Source organism: Hevea brasiliensis, chromosome 13 (genome assembly GCF_030052815.1).
Source record: "Hevea brasiliensis isolate MT/VB/25A 57/8 chromosome 13, ASM3005281v1, whole genome shotgun sequence".
Taxonomy (NCBI): Eukaryota; Viridiplantae; Streptophyta; class Magnoliopsida; order Malpighiales; family Euphorbiaceae; genus Hevea; species Hevea brasiliensis.
In genome coordinates this window covers 85,133,323-85,154,977 of record NC_079505.1, presented here as the reverse complement: position 1 = coordinate 85,154,977, position 21,655 = coordinate 85,133,323, and the positions used below count along the sequence as shown (strand labels likewise).

The 21,655-nt window shown below is 30.4% G+C and overlaps 3 protein-coding genes across 6 annotated transcripts; all 3 read right to left on the bottom strand.

Annotated features, from left to right (window-relative positions):
• Positions 1-448: 448 nt before the first annotated feature.
• On the bottom strand, positions 449-4,240 carry LOC110655815 (glutamate dehydrogenase 2). Its single transcript, XM_021812273.2, has 9 exons — positions 3,880-4,240; positions 3,649-3,762; positions 2,484-2,705; positions 2,310-2,384; positions 2,076-2,192; positions 1,723-1,973; positions 1,323-1,398; positions 1,148-1,234; positions 449-947 (listed from the first exon to the last, which is right to left on the bottom strand). The coding sequence occupies exons 1-9, from the start codon at positions 3,985-3,987 to the stop codon at positions 762-764; spliced, it is 1,236 nt and encodes a 411-aa protein (XP_021667965.2). The 5' UTR covers positions 3,988-4,240; the 3' UTR covers positions 449-761.
• A 6,643-nt stretch (positions 4,241-10,883) lies between these two features.
• On the bottom strand, positions 10,884-13,823 carry LOC110655817 (mediator of RNA polymerase II transcription subunit 31). 3 transcript variants are annotated; one of them, XM_021812275.2, is made up of 7 exons: positions 13,683-13,823; positions 13,518-13,579; positions 13,112-13,209; positions 12,639-12,735; positions 12,282-12,360; positions 11,509-11,795; positions 10,884-11,378 (listed from the first exon to the last, which is right to left on the bottom strand). In XM_021812275.2, the coding sequence occupies exons 2-7, from the start codon at positions 13,571-13,573 to the stop codon at positions 11,366-11,368; spliced, it is 630 nt and encodes a 209-aa protein (XP_021667967.1). In that variant the 5' UTR covers positions 13,574-13,579; positions 13,683-13,823; the 3' UTR covers positions 10,884-11,365. The 3 variants fall into 3 exon arrangements, with proteins under 3 accessions (XP_021667967.1, XP_021667968.1, XP_057988625.1); XM_021812276.2 differs by having other exon boundaries at positions 13,518-13,598; positions 13,683-13,805; XM_058132642.1 differs by lacking the exon at positions 13,683-13,823 and having other exon boundaries at positions 13,518-13,665.
• A 714-nt stretch (positions 13,824-14,537) lies between these two features.
• LOC110655816 (polyadenylate-binding protein 1) lies at positions 14,538-17,679 on the bottom strand. Of its 2 annotated transcripts, none has more exons than XM_021812274.2 (6): positions 17,384-17,679; positions 17,172-17,274; positions 16,526-16,596; positions 15,888-16,079; positions 15,677-15,804; positions 14,538-14,928 (listed from the first exon to the last, which is right to left on the bottom strand). In XM_021812274.2, the coding sequence occupies exons 1-6, from the start codon at positions 17,510-17,512 to the stop codon at positions 14,883-14,885; spliced, it is 669 nt and encodes a 222-aa protein (XP_021667966.1). In that variant the 5' UTR covers positions 17,513-17,679; the 3' UTR covers positions 14,538-14,882. The 2 variants fall into 2 exon arrangements, with proteins under 2 accessions (XP_021667966.1, XP_057988624.1); XM_058132641.1 differs by having other exon boundaries at positions 16,531-16,596; positions 17,384-17,429.
• Positions 17,680-21,655: the final 3,976 nt, after the last annotated feature.

The following is a 21,655-nucleotide window of genomic DNA, read 5'->3' as shown; positions in this document are numbered from 1 at the left end:
CTGTGATCCATCCCATAATAACATATTATTATTTTATTAAAAATAATTTATTTATATACATTTGAATATTATAATTTAAAAAATATATATCAATATATTATTAAAATTATGTTTAAAACTTATATTTTCAATTTATATTTTATTTTTTTAATAAATAAATTTATATCATATAATAATAAATTAAAATAAAAAATTAAAAAAGAATCCCCACAGGAAAATCACTTGATATATATATCAAATATTCTTTTCGTTGGTTTTCTAGTAAAACCAGAATTTATTAAAAATGGATTTTATGAATCAAGAATAAAAAAATAAGTTAGCCAAATTGGCTCTAAATTTATAGGAGAAGCAAAAACTAACTGAGCCAAGGAGCTGAGACTAATTAAACATCTGGGAATGCAGTGATAACAAAATAGTCCAATGATAATTGTTGCCCAAAAGATCAAACTATCAAACAATTTCAGTTTTATTTCAAATGGCATGTCAATAAGAATTGTGACAGAAAATATCCATTTCAACAAGGAACTAATTTTCTAGACCTCGTTGACAGGAATTCATTTTTAAAAAAATATATATAAAAAAAGTAAATGAACCACTTGAATCCAGATATGATCTTGAGATTCTGTCACATAAGGGAAAAGGAAATTTTAGCTGAAGATTACAACAGCTATGGAGTTGGCTCCTTCAGCTATAGGCGGGGATACATTTGAGGATGAAGAGGGTAAACAAAGGAAGAACTAGGAGACTAAAACAAAGTTGATTTATGCTTCCCATCCCCTTAACAAAGTAGCACGTGCAACTCGGTTTACCCCAAGGGTGAAGGCACCCATCCGAAGATTGCAATCGTGTGTCTTGCACATATTCTTGATGTTATGGAAGGCTCGAGTCATGTACCTTCGAAGCTCCTTATTCACCTGTTCTTCTTCCCACATGAAACCTTGAATATTCTGCAAATTTGGAGAAATTTCAAACATGTTATGATATGGTTTACAGGTTTCAGTTAGAAGTTTCAAAGATTAGCTTGATTACAGGCTATCAGAAGATAATATGGTTTCATTCAGCAGGAATGCTCTTCAAACTTTGCATTACTATATTAACAATATCAAGAAGAGGAGCTCTTTTATCATTTTTTTTTTCAGTGTGTTACCTGAACCCACTCAAAATAGCTGACAGTCACACCTCCAGCATTGGCATATATATCAGGAAGTATTATGACTCCTTTCTTAGATAGAATCTGCAAATCAAAATCTCATAAATCAGAACGATATATATTTTTCCCCATATTTTTGTAGAAGACAACAACAGCAGAAGTGCAATGTTACCTCATCTGCTTCAGGATCAGTAGGATGGTTTGCTGCCTCTACAATGAACTTGGCCTTCACATCTGCAGCATTTTCCCTTCCAAGTACAACCATAGGGAGTTCGGAAAGTTAGTTCAGTTCATCAAATTGGAAAATAAAAGCATCTAATGTTTTTTCGCTTTCTTTTTCTCTAACATAGATTTCAAAAACTCAAATGATATCTAACCAGCAATATCAATTGACATGCTTTTACACGAATTTTATTAATTACAGAGAAAAAAAATCTCAACAGATACAATAAAGTTAATGGCTATTATATAAGTGAGACGCAATCAGTAGCAGTAAGAAATTGAAAAGAACATGCAATACTTTAAAATAAAACTGAAAAGCAATGAACAAGTTGCTTGGCAAAGGGAAAAACCTGTTCAGAACTCCACCTAAAGCGCATGGGATGAGGACATCACATTCATGTACCAGCAATCCACTGGGATCCATAGGGTCTCCACCATGGAAATTTGTCAAACCACCAGTTGCCTCTTTATGCCTAAGCAATTCTGGAATATCAAGTCCTTTTGGGTTCTTGACTGCACCAGTGATGTCACTCACTGCAATAACCTTTCCACCTCTCTCATGTATGAGCCTTGCTGCCCAGGAACCGACGTTCCCAAAACCCTAAAAGAGGTTAATTAGTAATGTTCAATGAAATAACAATCTCAGGGTGGACGTAATTTAATTGCAATAAAATTCAGAATTAAAATTTAATTTCAAGGTTACCTGAACAACAAATGTCAAACCATCAATGGATTTCCCATATTCAGCCAGCAAAGCTTCAGTAGCATAAACAACTCCGCGACCAGTTGCTGCCTCTCTACCCAATGATCCACCAAGATCCTAATAAAGCAAATTAAATATGAGATAGAGGAGACAGATATCATTCTATTCGGCTCCTAGATATCTATTTCAAATTTTAGAAAAACAAACTCGGAAAAAGCAGGATTTAATGCTTACTATGGGCTTTCCTGTCACAACGGCCGGCGAGTGACCATGAAATTTTGAGTATTCATCCAATATCCATGCCATGGTCTGTTTACACATTTAGCCCCATAATTAGCACCACATTTTTCTTATGAAAATTGACCCCACCAAAATGAACATATGCAAAACAGGAAAAGATTATAAGACCTGCGCATTAGTGCCCATATCTGGTGCAGGAACATCAGTATGAATGCCAATGAGATCATGGATCTTCTGAGTAAAGACACGGGTGAGTCGTTCTAACTCGCTTAAACTTAACTCCCTTGGGCTGCAACCAATCCCTCCTTTTGCTCCACCATACGGTATGTCTGCCACAGCAGTCTTCCATGTCATTAGTTGAGCCAGGGCATTTACCTCATCAGGGTCAACCTTCAAGAGATCAAAATCAATTCTAAACTATAAAATCAAAAAATAATCTAGAAAAGTGAAAAGCCAAAAATGGTCACACCGTCTTTTGTTCAGGGAGGACTGAAGAAAAGATGTTTAAAGTGAAATCACACTGCAAAATTTTGGATAAGAGAAAAAATGTTCTGGAAATCACGTTTGCAGAACGTGGACTCGACAAAAGGATTGGTTGGCTTTGGAACATATGATTATAATTCCTGGGGTAGGTATGCGAGAAAAGAGATAAGTTCACAGTTAGAAAGAGATGCATGTGTGATCAATTTTATACATGATGGTGAAAACTAATTCATAAATCATAAGATTTTTGGTAGGCAGTGGTCATTCGTCCTCATAGTTTAATCCAATTGTGCACAAGTTAGAAAATTGTTATTCTCTAGATGCTCATAAAGCATTAAAAAAAAGAAGCAGGCGAATTTGCGTAATTCAAAGGCATGAAGCCATATGGTCCTGATGGAAACAACGGTATCAAACCCAATTTGACAAATTACCTCACATGGTAATGCGTATTGGCAGCCCAAGTGGCCAGCCAAATTCACTTCTCCAGAAAATTTTCATTGGAATACTAGCAATTAGAAGTTGATAAAACACCCCCAAAAAATCCCTTTCAATTTCACTTCAGACCTAAAAGCATTAAAGAATCATAATTTTCAAGATAGAAATTGCAGTAATTGACATGCTCCTATACTTCCGGGGGAAATTAGCGTCAAAACCAACCAGATAGATCACACTGAAAACTTCTTTAGAACGATCAAATGAATTAACAATAACAAAATACTTAACGCTCCATCTAATGTATATCCATTGAGCATCCAAACACGCCTTAATGAAATCAGATAGTGCCTAAAACACAAGAAAGGCAAACAACTTTTTCAACAAAAGCAGGAAAAAGAAAACTGTGATCGCAGACCTCAGGATGGTATCTGATTCCTCCCTTCATGGGCCCACGAGCATTATCATGTTGCACTCTGAATCCAATGTAGGACACCAGAGTTCCATCGTCCTTGGGGATTGTGCACTCCACCTGATCGAAAAGCCAAAAGAAGATCCAAAATAGAGCTTTTTTCTATGAAAATGTCATATCAAGGAAAAGTAAAGACAATAACACACAAACCAAATCCAAGACTCAGCTTTACTATACCTTGATCTCTCTAAATGGGATCAAAAGACTCCTTTCTACTTTGGAGTCCAAGCCGAGAATCCGTGCAGCATGGCGAAAATTGCGGTTTGTAGCTGCTAAAGCATTCATGGCTGCCTAAAGAATCTCGAAACAAATAGAACCCAGAAAAACTAAACTATGACGAGCAATTCTAGTAGTAGAAGGAAAGTATAATGGATGAGCAGGCAGACGAGAAGGAAAAAGAAAGATTGAGAGACGTAAGTAAGGAGAGGGTATATATATAGGGAAAGAAAGTTTGTTGCATATGAGGAAGGTAGAGACTAGAGAGGTAAATTACTGGCTCACTGGGACTGACTTGTCTGGATAATCGCCAATTAAAGAGAGAGAGAGAAACACAGAAAATATATGGGAGAAGCTCAGGGATTATTAGATGTACATCTCTCACACAATTACGTAAGATCAACCTTTCATATTATAATAAAATCCACTTTTATACGAAAGATTATATATGTTAGGAGTATTCTATAATTTTCTGTGCCTAATTCTTCTCAATAATTAAATATTTATAAATATATTTAGTAGACTATTAAGTTGTTTGCTCCATCCAAATTTATTTTTTGAAAGCTTAATAAAAAAACTCAAAACTACTTCTTCTCTCTCCCCATTTTATTATAATGTCTTTTCTATATAATTAATTATTATTTAAATTTAAAATCTCATAAATTTAAATATGATAAATCTAAATATGATTTGAATTAAAATTTATTAATAAATTTATCTTTTATTTTGAAGGAAATGTTAAATAAAATATTTTATTATATTAAATAAAAAAATTAAAGATTCAATTTTTCTTAAAAAAAAAAATGCAAGCCCAAAGTCTACGATAAGGGCAGAACAGACACCCGGGGAGACGGATCTCATCGTGAAAAATGAATCTATATTTTCTATAATGGCGTCCATGTTTTAGGGAAATCTGGACCGTTGACTTGGCAAAATATAACGCAACACCATCCATCCATGGCCCTTGGATTTCCATTACATAGGAAAACTGCTTTGCCAATCATTTTAACCCACGTGCTAAAAAGTTGTTTGAAAGGAACTTTTTTGCCTTTCTTTTTGGCAGGTAAAGTGAGAAGGGTCGTTGGGTTGGTGGTCGACGCGTCGAGCCGCCAGCGATGAGGCTGAGGCGTTTTTTCGCAGCGTCTGGGATGACGTGGATTGATATGCTTGAGTAAGGTCCGAGACTTTTTTAAAAGTAGAAAACCGTTAGAGTTATCTGAGTTGGCAGTCGACAGGCTGCGATGTGCCACGTCATGATAACACTCTTATATCAAAAATGGAGAACTTGACTTGAAATTTGGAGATGGATTGATTGGATTTTATTCTTATTTTTAAATATAATTAAAAGTATTTTATAAATATATCTATTCTTATACAACTTATTACCAATATGAAGGAAGCTTCCTATTATAATAATTAATAGGCATAAAGTTCAACTTTCTCTTATAATTTATATCAAATGTCCAATGTGATTTAAATGTACTTTTGTGGCTTATTTAGTTGAATTTTTTTTTTCAATTAGTTTAAATAAACCCATTTTGCTTAATCAACTCAACCTCTTAAATGGATCAAAGCATGTAAAATACATTTAGGTTCTATTCCACAATTCTAATTGTTTTAATAGTTGTTATGATTTTAAGTCTCTGTTAGCTGTATTATTAGCTATAATTAGTAATAATTAATTATTTATATAGTAATTTAAAATAGAATTATTTAATAAAAATAATTATTAAATTAACTATTAAATATAAAAATAGTGAAATTTTTTAATCATAATACTAAGAATTTATTCAATAATATTAGCTATTAATTGTTCTAGTAATTATCAATTATTTTACTGGCTATTAGTGATCAATTATTTATATAATGATTTAAAATAAAAGTATTCCATAAAAATAGTTGTTAGATTAGCTGTTAAATATAAAAATAGTGATATCATATTTATGAACCTTGTCCAAATACTCTCTCAACCTTTAAAAGTTACGAGCGGTAACATTTCATAAACTACTTGTTCAACCTCTAAACATTAGTATAAATATTATGCCATAAACAATGTAAATAAAAAATTATTTTATCCAGGGTCAAATACTAAATACTGTCTTAAAAATTATTATTAAATAAGGCTTAAACACTAATATAAAAAGCATGACGAATAATATTTTTTAATCTCTAAATATTAATATGAACACTTATATCACCTAACAATATAAATAAAAGACTCCATTATTTTTAAAAGTTGTTGAAAAGGTATCTATTAATTAGGCTCTAAAGACCCATTTAGGCTACATTAGACATTTGATACAAATTAGAAGGAAAATGAACCTTATCCCTTCTCTTTTTAATTAAATAATATTAAATTCATTTTGAAAATATAAAATTACAAATTTAAATTATAGTCAGAATGTCAACTCAACTCAATTAAATCTTTATCCCAAAAATTTGGAGTTGGTTATATGGATTCGCTTTCTCTACTCTAAACGATTTTGGATTAAATCCTCAGAAATATGTAATGTTTATAAGTCATGTTATACTAGTCTCCTCCAAGTCAATTTAGGTCTACCAATTTTTTTCTTTATATACTCTAACCTAATGTGCTCTACTTGTCTAATTGGAGCCTCCGTATGTCTACGCTTCATTGACCAAACCACTTTAATCTCTTTTCTCTTAACTTATCTTTAATTGGCACCACTCCTACCTTTTCTCTAATATTCTTATTACGGACTTTATCTAATCTAGTATGGCCACTCATCCACCTTAACATTCTCATCTCCGCAACTCTGATCTTAGATGCATACGACTCATTAAGTGACCAACACTCACTACCATATAACATAGCCGGTCGTATGGCTGTACGGTAAAATTTTCCTTTTAAATTGTTGGGAATTTTGCGATCACATAAAACTCTCGTGGCACGTCTCTACTTCAACCATCCGGCTTTAATCCTATGACTAACATCCTCCTCACATCCTCCATCTACTTGAATGACTGAGTCGAGATATTTAAAGTAATTATTTTGGGACGGTACCACTCCATCCAAACTAAAATTATAGCCAGAATCTAATAAAAAAAAATGAAAGATAGTATTTTAATTTCAAATAATTGAAATTGAAGTATAGGCATTATATCAAAAGTAAATCCTAGATACCAAAAAGGGATGCCAAGCAAAGTTATGAAGTTGTACATGTATTATTCAAGTTTCAATGGAAGTTAAGTTATGATTATATTAATTATAAAGTTTAATACAGAAAATATTATTTTTAAATTATAAATTCCAAAGCCATCAAATTGAGAAAAAGAATATCATATTTGATAAGACAGAGAAGAAAAAAAAAAAAAAGAATATTACACTATCATGAAAATAGACATTTTAATCGTGGAAATCATTCATCCATTAAAATTTTAATTAGCAAAGACTTGGTCCAGTGTGTTAATTCGGTGAATCGGACATAAAATCAGGTGGATTCATCAACTGAATTAGATAAAGATGTGACATGGAAAAAATCAGGTGATCCAATTGAACCAGTAACTCATGTAATTCAATAATTCAATAACCCATTAACTCGACAAATTTATTATTTCTAACTGTATTTGAAAAAATAATAATAATAATATTCATATTTTAATATTTAAAATTTAACCTTATATCGAGTTAATAGATAAAAATGATATTTAGCTATTATATTTTTATTTATAGTAATGTAATAAATTATTTTAAAAAATGATATGTTTATTTTTTATTTTTAATATTTAATTAATATTTTATAAATATTCAGAAGATAATTACTCATTTATAAAAATATTTTTATTTCATGTATTACTTATAAATGGTTGAAAATTAAAAAAAATTTAATAATAATAATAATTTAATTTTTTTATATAAATTTTAAAAACATTTTTAAGATATATAAAAATGTGAGCTTATTAATAAAAATAAATTTTAGTTTATTAAAGTTATTTATTTATATTAATAAATATAATATTTAATTATTTTTTTAATGACTCATTGGCATAAATAGGGGTGGCCAAGGTGGCATAAATAGGGGTGGCCAAGGTCCGGTTTCAAACCGAAACCGAACCGAAACCAATTCAGTCAAAACCAGATCAAAACCAGTCAAAATCGAAACTAACTTTGAACCAGTCTTAAACCTTCATTTTGCAGTTTGATTCAGGTTTATATTTTTTAGAAACCATGAACTAGCGGTTTTGAACTGGATTGATCTAACGATTCTAAATCAGATCAAAATGGCGATTTAAATATAAAAGAATTCAATAGATTCCTCACCCCACTCCTAATTCATTTATATATATAATTAATTTTCTATACAATTATTTTCTACACTCTTTTTAATTCTTAATACTTTTTTAATTTCTCTCAAATTTTCTAAATAATTTTTTTCTATACTTCTTTTAATTCTCGTATTCTCTCAATTTCTCTATTTTATTATTTTATGTGCTCACTGAAATTTTCAATACTATCTTAATTACTCTGCTATTATTTTATATCCTCAATAAAATTTTCAATACCCTCTGTTTTATTTTTTTTTCTCTTTTATACTTTTTTAATTATCAATTATCATATAATTTTCAAAAAAAGGCACACAATATAACTGAAAATTTTGATTCCTCTAAATTTTAAAGAGATACATAAGCAAAATTAAGTTCATGCATATTTTTCTAATTCCTTTAAAAAAAATTAATTTCATCTCTAATTTTTTAATCAAGTTAAAGTATTTGCTTATTAATTTTTTCTTAAAAATAAATTAATTTCATTCTCTTTTTTCTTATTTTATATTTATTGAAAGATTTCTAAAAAAAAAAGTAAAATATTTTTACAAATATAACTTAAATTTTAAATCAATAAAATTTTTTCTCTAATTTTTTCGTTTAAGTCGCCCTTAAATCGCCCATAAATTGCTTCCAAACTATCCTCCAAACCATTTTAAATCGTCATTTTTTAAAACTGCTCTTTAAACTATTTTAAATCAGGGCTCGAACCGGAATAGCTAGTTCAGGATTCGTTCTCCAAACTATCTCATTCCAGTTTGTTTCAGATTCATGATTTTATTAAATCTCAACCAACGGTTCTGAATCATGGCCACCCTAGGCATAAATCAATGACTCATTACCCGATCTTTTAACTAATTTAAGCTGTAGATTAGATTTAATAACTACGTAAATATTTGTAAGAGAAATGAAAATTGCTTAGTCAAACCCACAAATCTCACAAAATTTAATATCCTTTTTCTCCTTTATCGCCTTATGGGAATCAAATTGTCTTACTCTCATCCTATGAGAAAGGCTTATAGGAAACAAATAAAAGAGGAATTTGTCATTACTTGTTCATGCTGTTGCATCTACTTAATGGATGTAACAATTACTTGTATAGCCAGCAATAATGTCATTGCTCAAATAAAATGAGACACATCAAATTTCTATCCTATTCAGAAACAAGTACAAAACATGGATTCCCCCTGCCCAACACAATACTACTTTGCAGGAGGGTTTTATAATCATTCGGAAAAACTTACCCAAACCTGTGAATACAACCTATACATTCCACCATTTATCTTATATCTTGAGTTCACGATAGACTGAACTTAGATAAAAATTTTCCTAATCATTCATGTACAATAACAGAAATAGAATATCTTTTCATCAGCCATTATCAGGAGGTCCCTCCCCAAAATGTAGTGTAATGAATAAGCTGATAGATCTAAAGCCAACCAATTGCTTCTTTCCATGATATTACCAGCTTAGGTTAAAATTCAGACATTTTAGGAAAATTTTGAACTTTCATGAGTAATGAACTGTTACTCGAGTGTACAACTTGCATCTCTTCAATTGGCCAACCACAAAAATGGAGATCAATATTATCTTTGTGCTAGAGTCATCAATATTAGCTAATTTACATGGTGTAACGTTGAGCTAACTACTCAGATATTTGGACAGCTTCCAAATGATCCCTTCATTTAAAAAGTTAGAACTATATTCAAATACTTCGTTGAATTTTTCCAATTTTATGAATCAACAAGAACAGGACCTCACACCTTTCATAAACTCAATACAACAAGAAGCTGATATATGCTGCGGTGTTGCATCTATGGGACACAATTGAATTCGAATTACAAGAATATGACAATTTGACAAAAGGCAAGACTAGAAAAAGATCATTCACAGAATCAGAACATGACTCAAAATAGTTGCCAGATTCTCCTAACCCCCTGGGTTCCACAACTCAGATTTCACGTTTAAAGCGTAAGACATTTGTGTCTCAAATCACTTGAGAATACGTTCTAAATTTCTAAATCAAGCAGTAACAACCGTGAAGCCTTAAGAAGAGAAAGAAAGAGAAATTTTCTAGAAAAAGCCTTATATCTCTCGTTCCCTCTCTGCATTATCATTTTAACCTTCATTGGCTTAGTTGATAGTAAATATGGGTTATGGGTTTCACATGTTATTAAGTTTAATAAGGCTTATTAAGTAATTATAATGTGATACATATATCATTGAGCCTTAAATTATAAAGCTCATTAAATATCAATTAGAGCCCATTCTATTTAAAATACTATATTTTTTTTAAATTTACTTGAGAAAAAAATTTAATAGTATATTATAAAAAAAAAGATTTTTTAAAATTTTTTTTACTAATATTAATTTTGTAAAATATATACATCATAAAAAATTTAAAAATTATGAAAAAAAGAAATTATTTTATTGATTATTTTTAGAATAGAGATAATACTAATTAATTGTAATTTATGTATCACGAATTGAATTGATATAATTCATGTATTGCGTACTGAATTAACATACCGATTAAGTCAACTCCCTGCGTACCCTATATTTAACTAAGTGGCGAATCGTGTATCCGTGCCTGTACCACGATCCAAGACGTTCCGCATTTCAGGTAACTATCAAAACAAAAGGATAAAAAAAAAAAAAAAAAAAAAATCCTTGTAAATGAGTAAAGAAAAGTGTTGGGTTTAAACCATATGAATCATGCCAAGAACATACATACAGATTTTCCATCTAGCTAACTCTTCGATGAAATCTCTAACATCCTTACCAGCAAAGTCTATTTATTGGAATATTATTCAAGACTTTCAGCTTTCTATCCAGCTTTCATTGGCTTAGGTGATACTGAATCATGAAGTTCTACAACGCAATAGATTCATTGCAGAGAATTTGAAAACAATGAAGTTGCAATTGTTACATCTATTGCAGTGAGAAACCAGCAATAAAAAGGGCAGCCATAGTAGATTGATCCTGGCCCCATCTAAAACTTCAGAGCTGATTATTTTGCATGGGCTAAATCATTCAAGTGAGATATGAATAATCATGATTTAGAATCGTCACACACCATCAGCCTCATAAAACAAGTGAATAAGTATAGCTATCTCAGCATATCTATTTGCTCCACTGCTGTCGAAATAGTTGATAGTTCAGGTCAAACTTCTTTCCTGTAAAAATGAAGCAGCTTATGTATAAAAATGCTGGTAGTTCAAGATCTTTAATGATACGGAAAAGAGAAGAGACATCCCATCAGTATATTTGCCAACTATTAAATCAGACAACAGACAAATTACATACTTTCTTTTTCTTCGATCAATTCCAGTGTTCCGCATATCATTTTTTGCAAGAGCAGATCCAGGAGGCATGCCATATGGCATGGGAGAAAGTGCTGAGGCAGGAGCAGCTGGCATAGCAATGGTTGTTGGAGGCACAGGTGGTACTGGCTGCATGGAAGGTGGAGGTGGAGCAGCAGCAGGGGGTGCAGGTGCAGGAGCAGGTTCAGGTAGTGGTCTTGGTAAAATGTGCTTCAATCGGTTGTTTCTATAGTTCTTCCAGAAAAAGAATTGCTGCCTATGTGCCAACTCCTAAAAGATCCATGTATCAACGATTGAATCCAGAATTAACAAGGGAAAAACCCAAATTGAGCTTTATGTTGATGTTAAATAAAAACGTGTGTATTGCATTTTCTCCCTGGACCATGAAGAGATTATAATATACTCCTCTAGCCAGTCACCCTAACAAGGAAACATTAATACCAAAAAAATCATCCTAGCAGACACCAATTATCTGTGTAAGGCTATCACAGACTCAAAATGCAACAAAATCCATGAAGCACTACTAGCAACTTTCATTAGGATGCTTGATCAAGTTTGCAGAGCATAGAATGCTAATCAATTAAGTGAATAAACCAGGATATGTTGTAACCAGATGGGCAGATACTACAATCATGAAAAATAAAACCCTAATAATAACAGCAAAATCCCATCTAAATACCATCTAAAATAGATCTGCATAAGTTGTACAAGCTTATACATCAATGAGGTGGTAGCAAAGAAACATAAGAATGTAACCTTGTTGCCAGGATGTGCCATTGCGTCGCGGAAGTTTGCATTTTGCAGCAATTCAAGAAAAAATAGGCAATGAGGATACCTGGAATAATAATACATGAAAAAGTAATCTTTAAACAAAAATCTCATAATTTTAGTTCATTCAAAAAGAGAAAAAAGAGGAGAGGGGGCGCTTTTAAACAAAAATCTAATAATTTTAGTTCATTCAAAAAGAGAAAAAAGAAGAGAGGGGGGGGGGGGGGGGGGTGTGGGGGTTGTTGGGGGAAAGAAGCTGTTCTTGATGTAATAATCTGAAAGTCAAAGTTTAAGTAAAAATAGCCTAAAGCTACAAGATGGTGTACTTTTAATAGATTAGCTCACATTATAAATTTCATGTACTCAGGTCGTTGCCAGTACTGAAGGTATTTCAAGTAGGCAATAAATGCTTCATCTTCAAAATAGCGATTCTGAGCCAAATCTACAGATTAAAAATTCAATAACCCAGCATCAGTAGTAAGTGAAGTTTGACACCTGAGCAAAGCAAGTGCAAAGACACTCAAAAACACATGCACTCATGCTCCTCTACATTTTAATTTTCGATGCCATGACTCGTATAGCAAGAAATCAACAGCCGTATGCATACTGCATACAAATTATCATTCACTCGGATATAAAACATATAACCCTCCAAGAAAAAAATATACCCGGCGATCAAAACAGAAACCTTCCAAAAAGCAGTTTGCTTTGAGTTTTGAAAGATGCATAACTCAGATTATGTCGCCTAAAAATTTGTTACTTCTAGGAACTACAAAGCAAAAACTCAAGCAAATGCATGTAATTTTTTATGAACTTACAATGGATATAAGTAGGATTGGCTAGACACTGAATAAATTCTAACTCAAGCAAAAACCGTTGTCGCCCATCATCTGGATCCTTGTAGATGCTCTTTGGCCTAAAAATAATTAACCCCCAAGTGTATGAAAAAAAAAGGAGCAAAAATTAGAGCGATAAACAAGGAAAAAGAAAAGCAAATAATTGATTCTATAGAAACGCAATCAAGAGAAATAAACCCTAAACAATGAAATTGCTCAAAAGCTCTGTTAACTAAGTTAAAGCAACTAAAGAGTCATATGAGCCCAAATTAGAACTTGATTAAGTCGATGAAGAAAAAGGAATTGCACTCATTAATTAAATGAATAATTAATTCAAATGAAGGAATGTTAAGGGAAAGAAACGAAGCAAAGAGGAGTCAAGGCTTACGAGGCTGGAGTATCAGGCGCATTATGGGTTTCTTTAGAAGAAGAAGAAGAAGCCATTTAGCCCTTTGTTGGGAACAAATAGCTGAACAAGTAAGCATCAACGGCAAAGATAAACGTAAAAGTAATTAAAGGAACTGCAAGGCTGCTATGTACAGCTAGAAATTACCTGAGGTACGATTCGTCAATCACAGAGGGAGAGACAGAGCGCAGGCGAGAGAGCACAGGTACCTTGCCAAATAAAATAAGAGGGATGAGATCTTAAATATACCCTCCTCCACCTCATTCCAAATATTATATATATATATATATATATATATATATATATATATATATATTATCTTTCCATTCATTCTTTATTTTTAAATATAAAAATTTTTCTACCACAATACTACTCCTTCGGCTTTACCTTTCGCCTTCTTACCATTTTTTATCCCTTCAATTTACCATTCCATAATTTTCTTTTCATTTCAAACACTTTAGTAGCATTGGCACATATGTAAGGCTATATATATATATATATATATATATATATATATATATATATATATATATATATATATATATTGACTAATCAGTATCAATTGCATGCTGATTGAAATGTCCATTTGTGTCAACCCAATCTACTATCCCCAGACTTTGCGATGAAAATCAAGTTTTTGGTTTCGGATTTTTATTACTGTCTACGCAGTAAAATTTACAAAACAATAAGCCGACTCAATATGATGATGAGATCAGTTGAGATAATTCCTTTCATGTAAAATACGTCACTCAGCTCTTTATGAAACGTTCTGCAATTTACGGAGGATCAAGGGCACTACGTAAAACCAACGTACCAAAAATCAGTCAGGAATGCAAAACTCGTCCTGAGCAAATAACCTAGGACTAAAATGCAATCAGAGCAACAAATTGCCACAGGCTTACAAATAAAGTGTAGCACAACTAACATGCCACTGTGATTCCTGAACTATAAATGCATCCGGTTATCAATTATGAATTCCCCGAAGTTTCTACTCAACCTCACTGAGAAACGGTAGATCTTAGATCATGTATTCTACATTCATCAAAGATCATGTATGCTACATACATTCAAAAGGAAAAAAAATAAAAAGAAGAAAAAAATATTTCCACAACATTTGCACATCTAGCGCCCCCTTTATCATCTACAAAACAAGTAAATGCATGATTTGTTTGATGCAAAAGAGTCCAGCATTCTGTAAGTTATTAATTTGAGAAAATATCAGACTGGCCTTCGCCATGCAAATGATGATACAAGTCTTTCTGTCCCTTCATATACCCATAATGTTAAAAAAAAGGACTATCCTGAGCCATGAACAAATGGTCTTCTCAAATTGGTGGCAACTGCTCGTTAGTATGGTCTGTAACGCATGGGTCTCCTGAACCTTGGAAACCTCCTGCATATGAGATAAATTAACATAAGCAATTATGAAAAAAAGAAAAAAAAAACACATAAATGAGTAACTGTTTTTGAATTATACATATGACCAGTAACATTGACTGGTTGATCAATGAATTTGCTTGAATCAAAGAAAACCAATATCATAAGTTGGAAAATAAACAAAAGCATGAAAATTCCACACATAATGGGGAAAGCACAGCAAAGCCAGAAGAATACACCAGACAAGGCCATAAGCAAATAAACTAGAGCTTCTCCTAAAGGAAAAATTCACTATAAGCAACCAATACCATTTCATATGTGCACGAATAAAAAAGAATTAAAACCCATAAGTATCTGAAAGTCAGCTCATAATTTGCTACCCATTTTTCCAGATGCCAGCAAAAGCACAACTAATTACATTAAAAAAAAAAAAACTAATAACATAATTGAACTACACAGACCAAATTTCTACTATACTGTTTGTAAAGCTTATCTTCACTACTAAAAACATGTTAAATATGCATTCACTTTGGTGAGGAAAAGTTTATATCACATCTTTCTCATAAAGAACAGAGTTCAGCCATAAAACTAAACCATCTGATATCTATTTAATCTTGTGTATGTACGGAAACATACAAAAGATTTTATTCCATACATACACAAGATTTTATTAAATAGGTAGCAGAGAAGTGGAAGGTATCAAGTTTTCTTATATTTTCTTCATCGTCAGTGACTAGAAGTGGTAAAGATATTTAAATACCTACCCATAACCATATGCGGGATAGAAGGGCGGAGCAGGCATGAATGGCCTTCGAGATCTGAAGCCATAAGGATTGGGAAACCTTCCTCGATATTGCTTCATTCCAGGAATATTAGTTCTCTTAGCAGAGACCTGATGACAAACCAGACCCACCATCAAAAATCATATAAGCAAATTGACAGAGCAATTAACAGCAAAGAAACAAGTTAAGCTACCTTTAACTGACGGCCATGCAGTTCGGATTCATTTAACAAAAGAGCATTTTGAACGGCATCAATTTCAACAAATTCAACATAAGCAAATCCTTTTGGCTGACCAAACTTGTCAGTCAAGATTGTCACTCTGTTAACTGTTCCACAGGATTGAAAATGCTGCTGCACTTCTTCAGGTGTACAGGCATAGTCTACCTGTAATAAGAACATAAATGAAGAGCAACAAGATTACAAACTTCCAAATCAGAACAGAGAAGCACAAGAATTGACACATTAGAGCATACAAAAAGAACAACTAATCTCAAACCCAAACCAAAGGAACCCCAAACAAATAGAATGTAAGGTAAACAAACGAATTGTTCACACCAGTGTATTTTCTTTTCCACACAAAATAAATTGAGAAACAAAGAAATAATTTTCCGTAAAAGAAAACAAAAGCATCATTACTTGAGCAGCAGAACTGACATATTCAAATTCATCAACAAAAATGGTTCTTGCAATTTGCAAATACTAGTATAACCCACATATTAACCATTATAGAGAACAAGCATTATATCTACACAGTACACTCTGAACACCTCACAATTACAAGAAATAAAATAAAAAAAAAAAAACGTAAGAAAAGGATAGTTAACCCTCACATTACCAACATAAATAGAGCGGGAATCCACCTCTTCCTTTTCAGCTTGACTTGCAGAACCACTTGAGGCATCTTCAAATAAGTTCAAAGGGGAAAAATCATATGGGTGATAAGAATTGAACTAAAGTAATTTAGACACAAACAACAAGAGGTATACATGCATTAAATCACAAAAATATTGTAATAGAACAGTTCATAGAGATAATATTCTATATACATGTCTCTCTGTGTGTGTACACACGCACGCTAGTCAAGTTAACAAATAACCCAAAACTCGGCCAAAATCAGCATCATGTGGAGATGGAAGATGTTTATAAAAATAAAAACTCACATTTGAAGTATTAGTAATATAGCTCCAGAAATGACCTAATTTGCTGATTATGGACAAGCTAGTAACCTTTTGATAGTTGCCCAAAAATATAAATTAAATTTTTTCCAATTTCAATCCGTTATCGCCTGAAATTAAGAAAATAATACCTACATGCACACTTATCTAAAACCGAATACCTGTGACTATATCTCAGTCTATTTCCAGCAAGCTAAAATATGAATTAAAGATTCACTCGTGACTAAAATAAACGAACCTACTTGCTCAATAAAATTAAGAAGAGTTTAGTACACAAGCATATATATATAGAGAGAGATACCTTGGACAGCTCCCATCTCCTTCTCAACCTTGGCCTGCATTTCACGGAGAGCGCCAGCTTCTTCTTCGATCTCCTTCAGTCTCTTCTTCATGTCCTCCAAATCCTAAATGAAAAATTACAAAGAAATAAAGAAAATGCGAACAAAATCAGATAAATAAGCCCAGAACCCTAGATAAATAGAGAGAGAGAGAGAGAGAGAGAGATGGAGAGACCTTGGAGTTAGGACCATGGTCCTCTTCTTCTTCAGGCCTCGAAGACATGTCGATATCGGCGTCCATCTCTCCCTCGTCAGGCATTTCAGTCCCGTACACCTCATGCTCTTGCTCTTCATGCTGATCCATCCCTCTACGTCTACCGCGGGAAATTAGGTTCTTGGGGCTAACTGCTAGGGTTTGGGGTTTCAATTTGGGGTAAAAAAAAAGACGTACAAACTAGCCAGGGCTGGGGAGGTCGGTGCACTGCGTGCGACTGTGCGCGTGTAAAATGTCCCGTAATGGATTCGGTGGACTGGGGGAGAAAGGCTAATTTGTAATTTTCCCAATTTCAGCGGAGTACTTTTGGGTTTCCGCTCTTTAGGCGCTGAGGCCCGGTCACGGAGTGAACATAATTGGGCCTAAACAGTCTAATTTTAATGGGCCTATATGAGCTCTTTTTTCAAATAAAAATCACTGTAGTTTTAAGGCTCAATTAAAAAAAAAAGCACTCATATGCCTTTTATAATTCTATCACATATTTTTAATTTTAACAATTCAACTATCCACTCGTTTTAAGGTAAATTATTATTTATTTACTTCTTATATTTTTATTATTATTAACATTTTAATTAGTTATTTATCATATTATATTTATTTTATTATTAAAAAAAATAATTTATTATTTTTTGAGTTTTGTTAAAGATTATTTTTATAAAATAATAAAAAATAACACTATAATTTTATGAACAATTCTAATTATAAAGCTGATATCAAATATAACTATTAGCTATTTTTTAAAAAATTTATCAAATATTTAGTTCAATTATTTAGATTTCTAGATACTCGTTATTTCAATGTCTATGTATCAGTTGTATTCAATCAAACACTCTTTTAATAATACTATTAAAATTTGTAGTGACACCTGCAAAAATTTGAATTCAGAAGCAGTTAAGTGATAATTAAGCCATATTACAAATGAAAAATATGCAGTAATTAATTATCCAGGTGCATGCCAAATTATGGGAACTTACTTCCACACTTGAAGTTGCGAGGAACAGCCCTTCCACGGCCTTCAATTTGCTTAATAGTACGTTGTACTCCAATAAGAGCAGCCAACTTAGGAGTAGCAACTGGGCACACACACTCAAGATGAGTCTCCCTAACGCGTTGGCGGCAATTCGGCGATGGATTAATGCCAAAAATTATTGCCTTGCATGCGTTCACTAGAAGCCTCTTCTCCTCCTTGCACTGGCTTGGGCTCACGTCTGCCCTCACCCTAGTGGCCTCCAATGCCACCACCATCACTAGCACCACTAAGAGCAGTATTACTGCCCATGACTTTGCCTTAATTCCTCTCATACCCTTAAACTTCTCTTTTTTTCTTACTTTTTCTCTTTGGGTTTAGCTAGTAATACATACCAAACCCCTTTATATAGGGAAAGTTAGATGGAAATTAAGCTAGAGTTGGCTCCTATCCTTACAACTTGTGCTAAATTTAATCAAGTCTTCGCAACTTTACCAATCTAATCATATAATATGGAAATCAATCACGTAACATTTCATGAGTAGTTTTGATCAAAGCCAAATGCAATTCAAGAAAAGAGGGGTCAATTGACTCTCTTTTTTCTAAAATTATTGCTATATATTTTTATATTAATTTAAATTTGTTCATCGTAAATTTAAGTATTGAATTTTTTCTTAATGAAAAATGTATTTTTACTGATAGGAAATTAATAGACTCCTACATATTGAGCAAATTATGGATTTTATCTACTTAAACTAGCATTTAATTTATAATTTTTATTATTTAATTTATTTTTTAATTACATTATAAATAAAGATAAATTATTACTATTAAATTAATTTTTGACTAATTTTGTTCTCATTTAATTTAATTTGAATAAGTTTTTATTTATTAATTTAAATTTTATTAAATATTTATATTTTATCTCACAATTTATGTAAATTGATATTTATTTTTTTAGATTATAGAAAATATATTAAATTAATGAGAAAATAATGCTATTTGAAAAATATATAAATATTATATTTTATTATTAATATAATAAAAAATATATTAAATTACTTAATAATGAATTGATTTATTTAATTTTAATAATAAAAAAAATATATGACATTATTATTAATTAAAAATAACATTTTATTATATTATTTTTTAAAAATACTATATCTTTCAATTTTTGTAAAGTGTAAGTTTTTTCATTAATTTGATATATTTTTTATAAAATAATTTTTTCACAAAAATAGTTATCGTTTTATATAAATTTATGATATAAAATAAATATATTTTATAAAATTAAAATTTTAAAATATCATTATTTTTTTATTAATATAATAAATGTTAAAAGAATACTACTTTTCAAAAGACATTTCCCATAATTTTGATATTATAATTTTAATTTATTTTAATCTTTACTTGTAGCCAATTTTCAATGTAATCATATTTATAATATACTTTTGAAATTCTTTTTTTTTTATATAAAAATATAGTTGAGAGATAATTTATACATAAAAATTTAGATATTTAATTAAAATTTAAAAATAATTTTATTGAAAATTAATGATATTAATATATTAATAATTAAAATATTAATTATAATTACATTTTGATATATAATTATCATAAAAAAATATTAAAAAGTTTAAGAAATATTAAATAAGAAATTTATAAAAAAAATAATTATTAAATAAATATTAATTAAATATATTTAAATAAATAAATTTTGAAAATGATACTAATAACTTTTGAAATAAATAATAAAAAATATAATAAATAAAAAACAATTTTGAGAGCACTTTGGTAAAATGCAATAATTTTTATAATAATAAAATATTTTTTATTTACTTAACTATTTCAATTTAATGATCATAAGTTCGCCACAATAATAATAATAATAATAATAATAATAATAATAATAATCTTAGAAAAATAAAATTAAAAAATATTAAATTATTAACATAAATAATAATACATATTAATTATAAAATAGTCGTAACTTTTATTATTAATGTCGTTATCTTTTAAATTTTTTTATTTTAAATAATAATAATAATTATTATTATTATAGAAAGTGACATGCAATAAATAATATTTTTTTAAATAAAATTATAAAAAATAATATAAATAATTTTTAAATATTACGTTTGATTATAAAATATCTTAATATTTTAAAAATTAAATTAAAATAATAATAATAATTTAAATAATAAATATTATGATAATATTATAAATAATAATTATAATTAAAGGAGAAATAAAAAAAAATTAAATAATAATTAATGCATAATAGAGTTATTTATAAAATATGATATGTGTTAAACTTTTCAAGAAAAATACCATCTGATATTCTCTTGACAATACTTTCCTGCTTTACACACACATATATATATATATAACTTAATTATTTTGATATGAGTATTAAGTACATTATTTTTAAATACACTAAATATATTAATACTCAACTCAATTAAACTTTTATTCTACAAATTTGGAGTCGGCTATATGCATTCACTTTTTTTACTCTAAACGATTTTGAGTTAAATCTTCATAAATGTGTATCTTACTAAAAATATTAATAATTTATTTATATATTAACCCAAAAAAAAATCTTTCTAAATCCGCTCATATTTTGGCAAAATGATATACATTGTATTTTGGATACATATCTTCTATCGTCTTTCAAAAATTCCATTTATTTTTATAATAAAATAATTTCATTAAAAAGAAAAATAAATTACATCATGAGTAACCAAATATTTAACACTCTCAAAAGCTTCCTCAAGCCCAAAAACAAAAAATTGAAATATGCCCCTACACAGTACTTTGCTAAAAAAGAGCTACTTGTTGCTTCCTTATGGTGCAAAAGACCATACTCAAGGAGAAACCCACCGCTACTTGTATCTGCGTAGGGTAATCACCACATCAAAAGGAATTTATATTTTGAGCCCACTGTAAAATCAAATTATGACTCTACTGAAAATTTGTAACAAAAAAAAAAACTCCACTCAATTTTTTTTTTTTTAAGTAGCTTCATAAAAATCAAAAGCCAATTAAAATAGGAAAAGAGGAGACAAATTAAAATGATTTCCTCCATTTGCATGTGGGTTTTTAAGCAAATTGACATTCTATATTTTTTACTTATTTAAGTTTTCAAAGCTGTTATTATAAAAATAAAATTAATAATTAATTAATATTTTTAACTAGATTAAGTCATCTTACAAAAATTTAATTAGATTTATTAAAATTTTATCTTTTATTTTATTTATTCC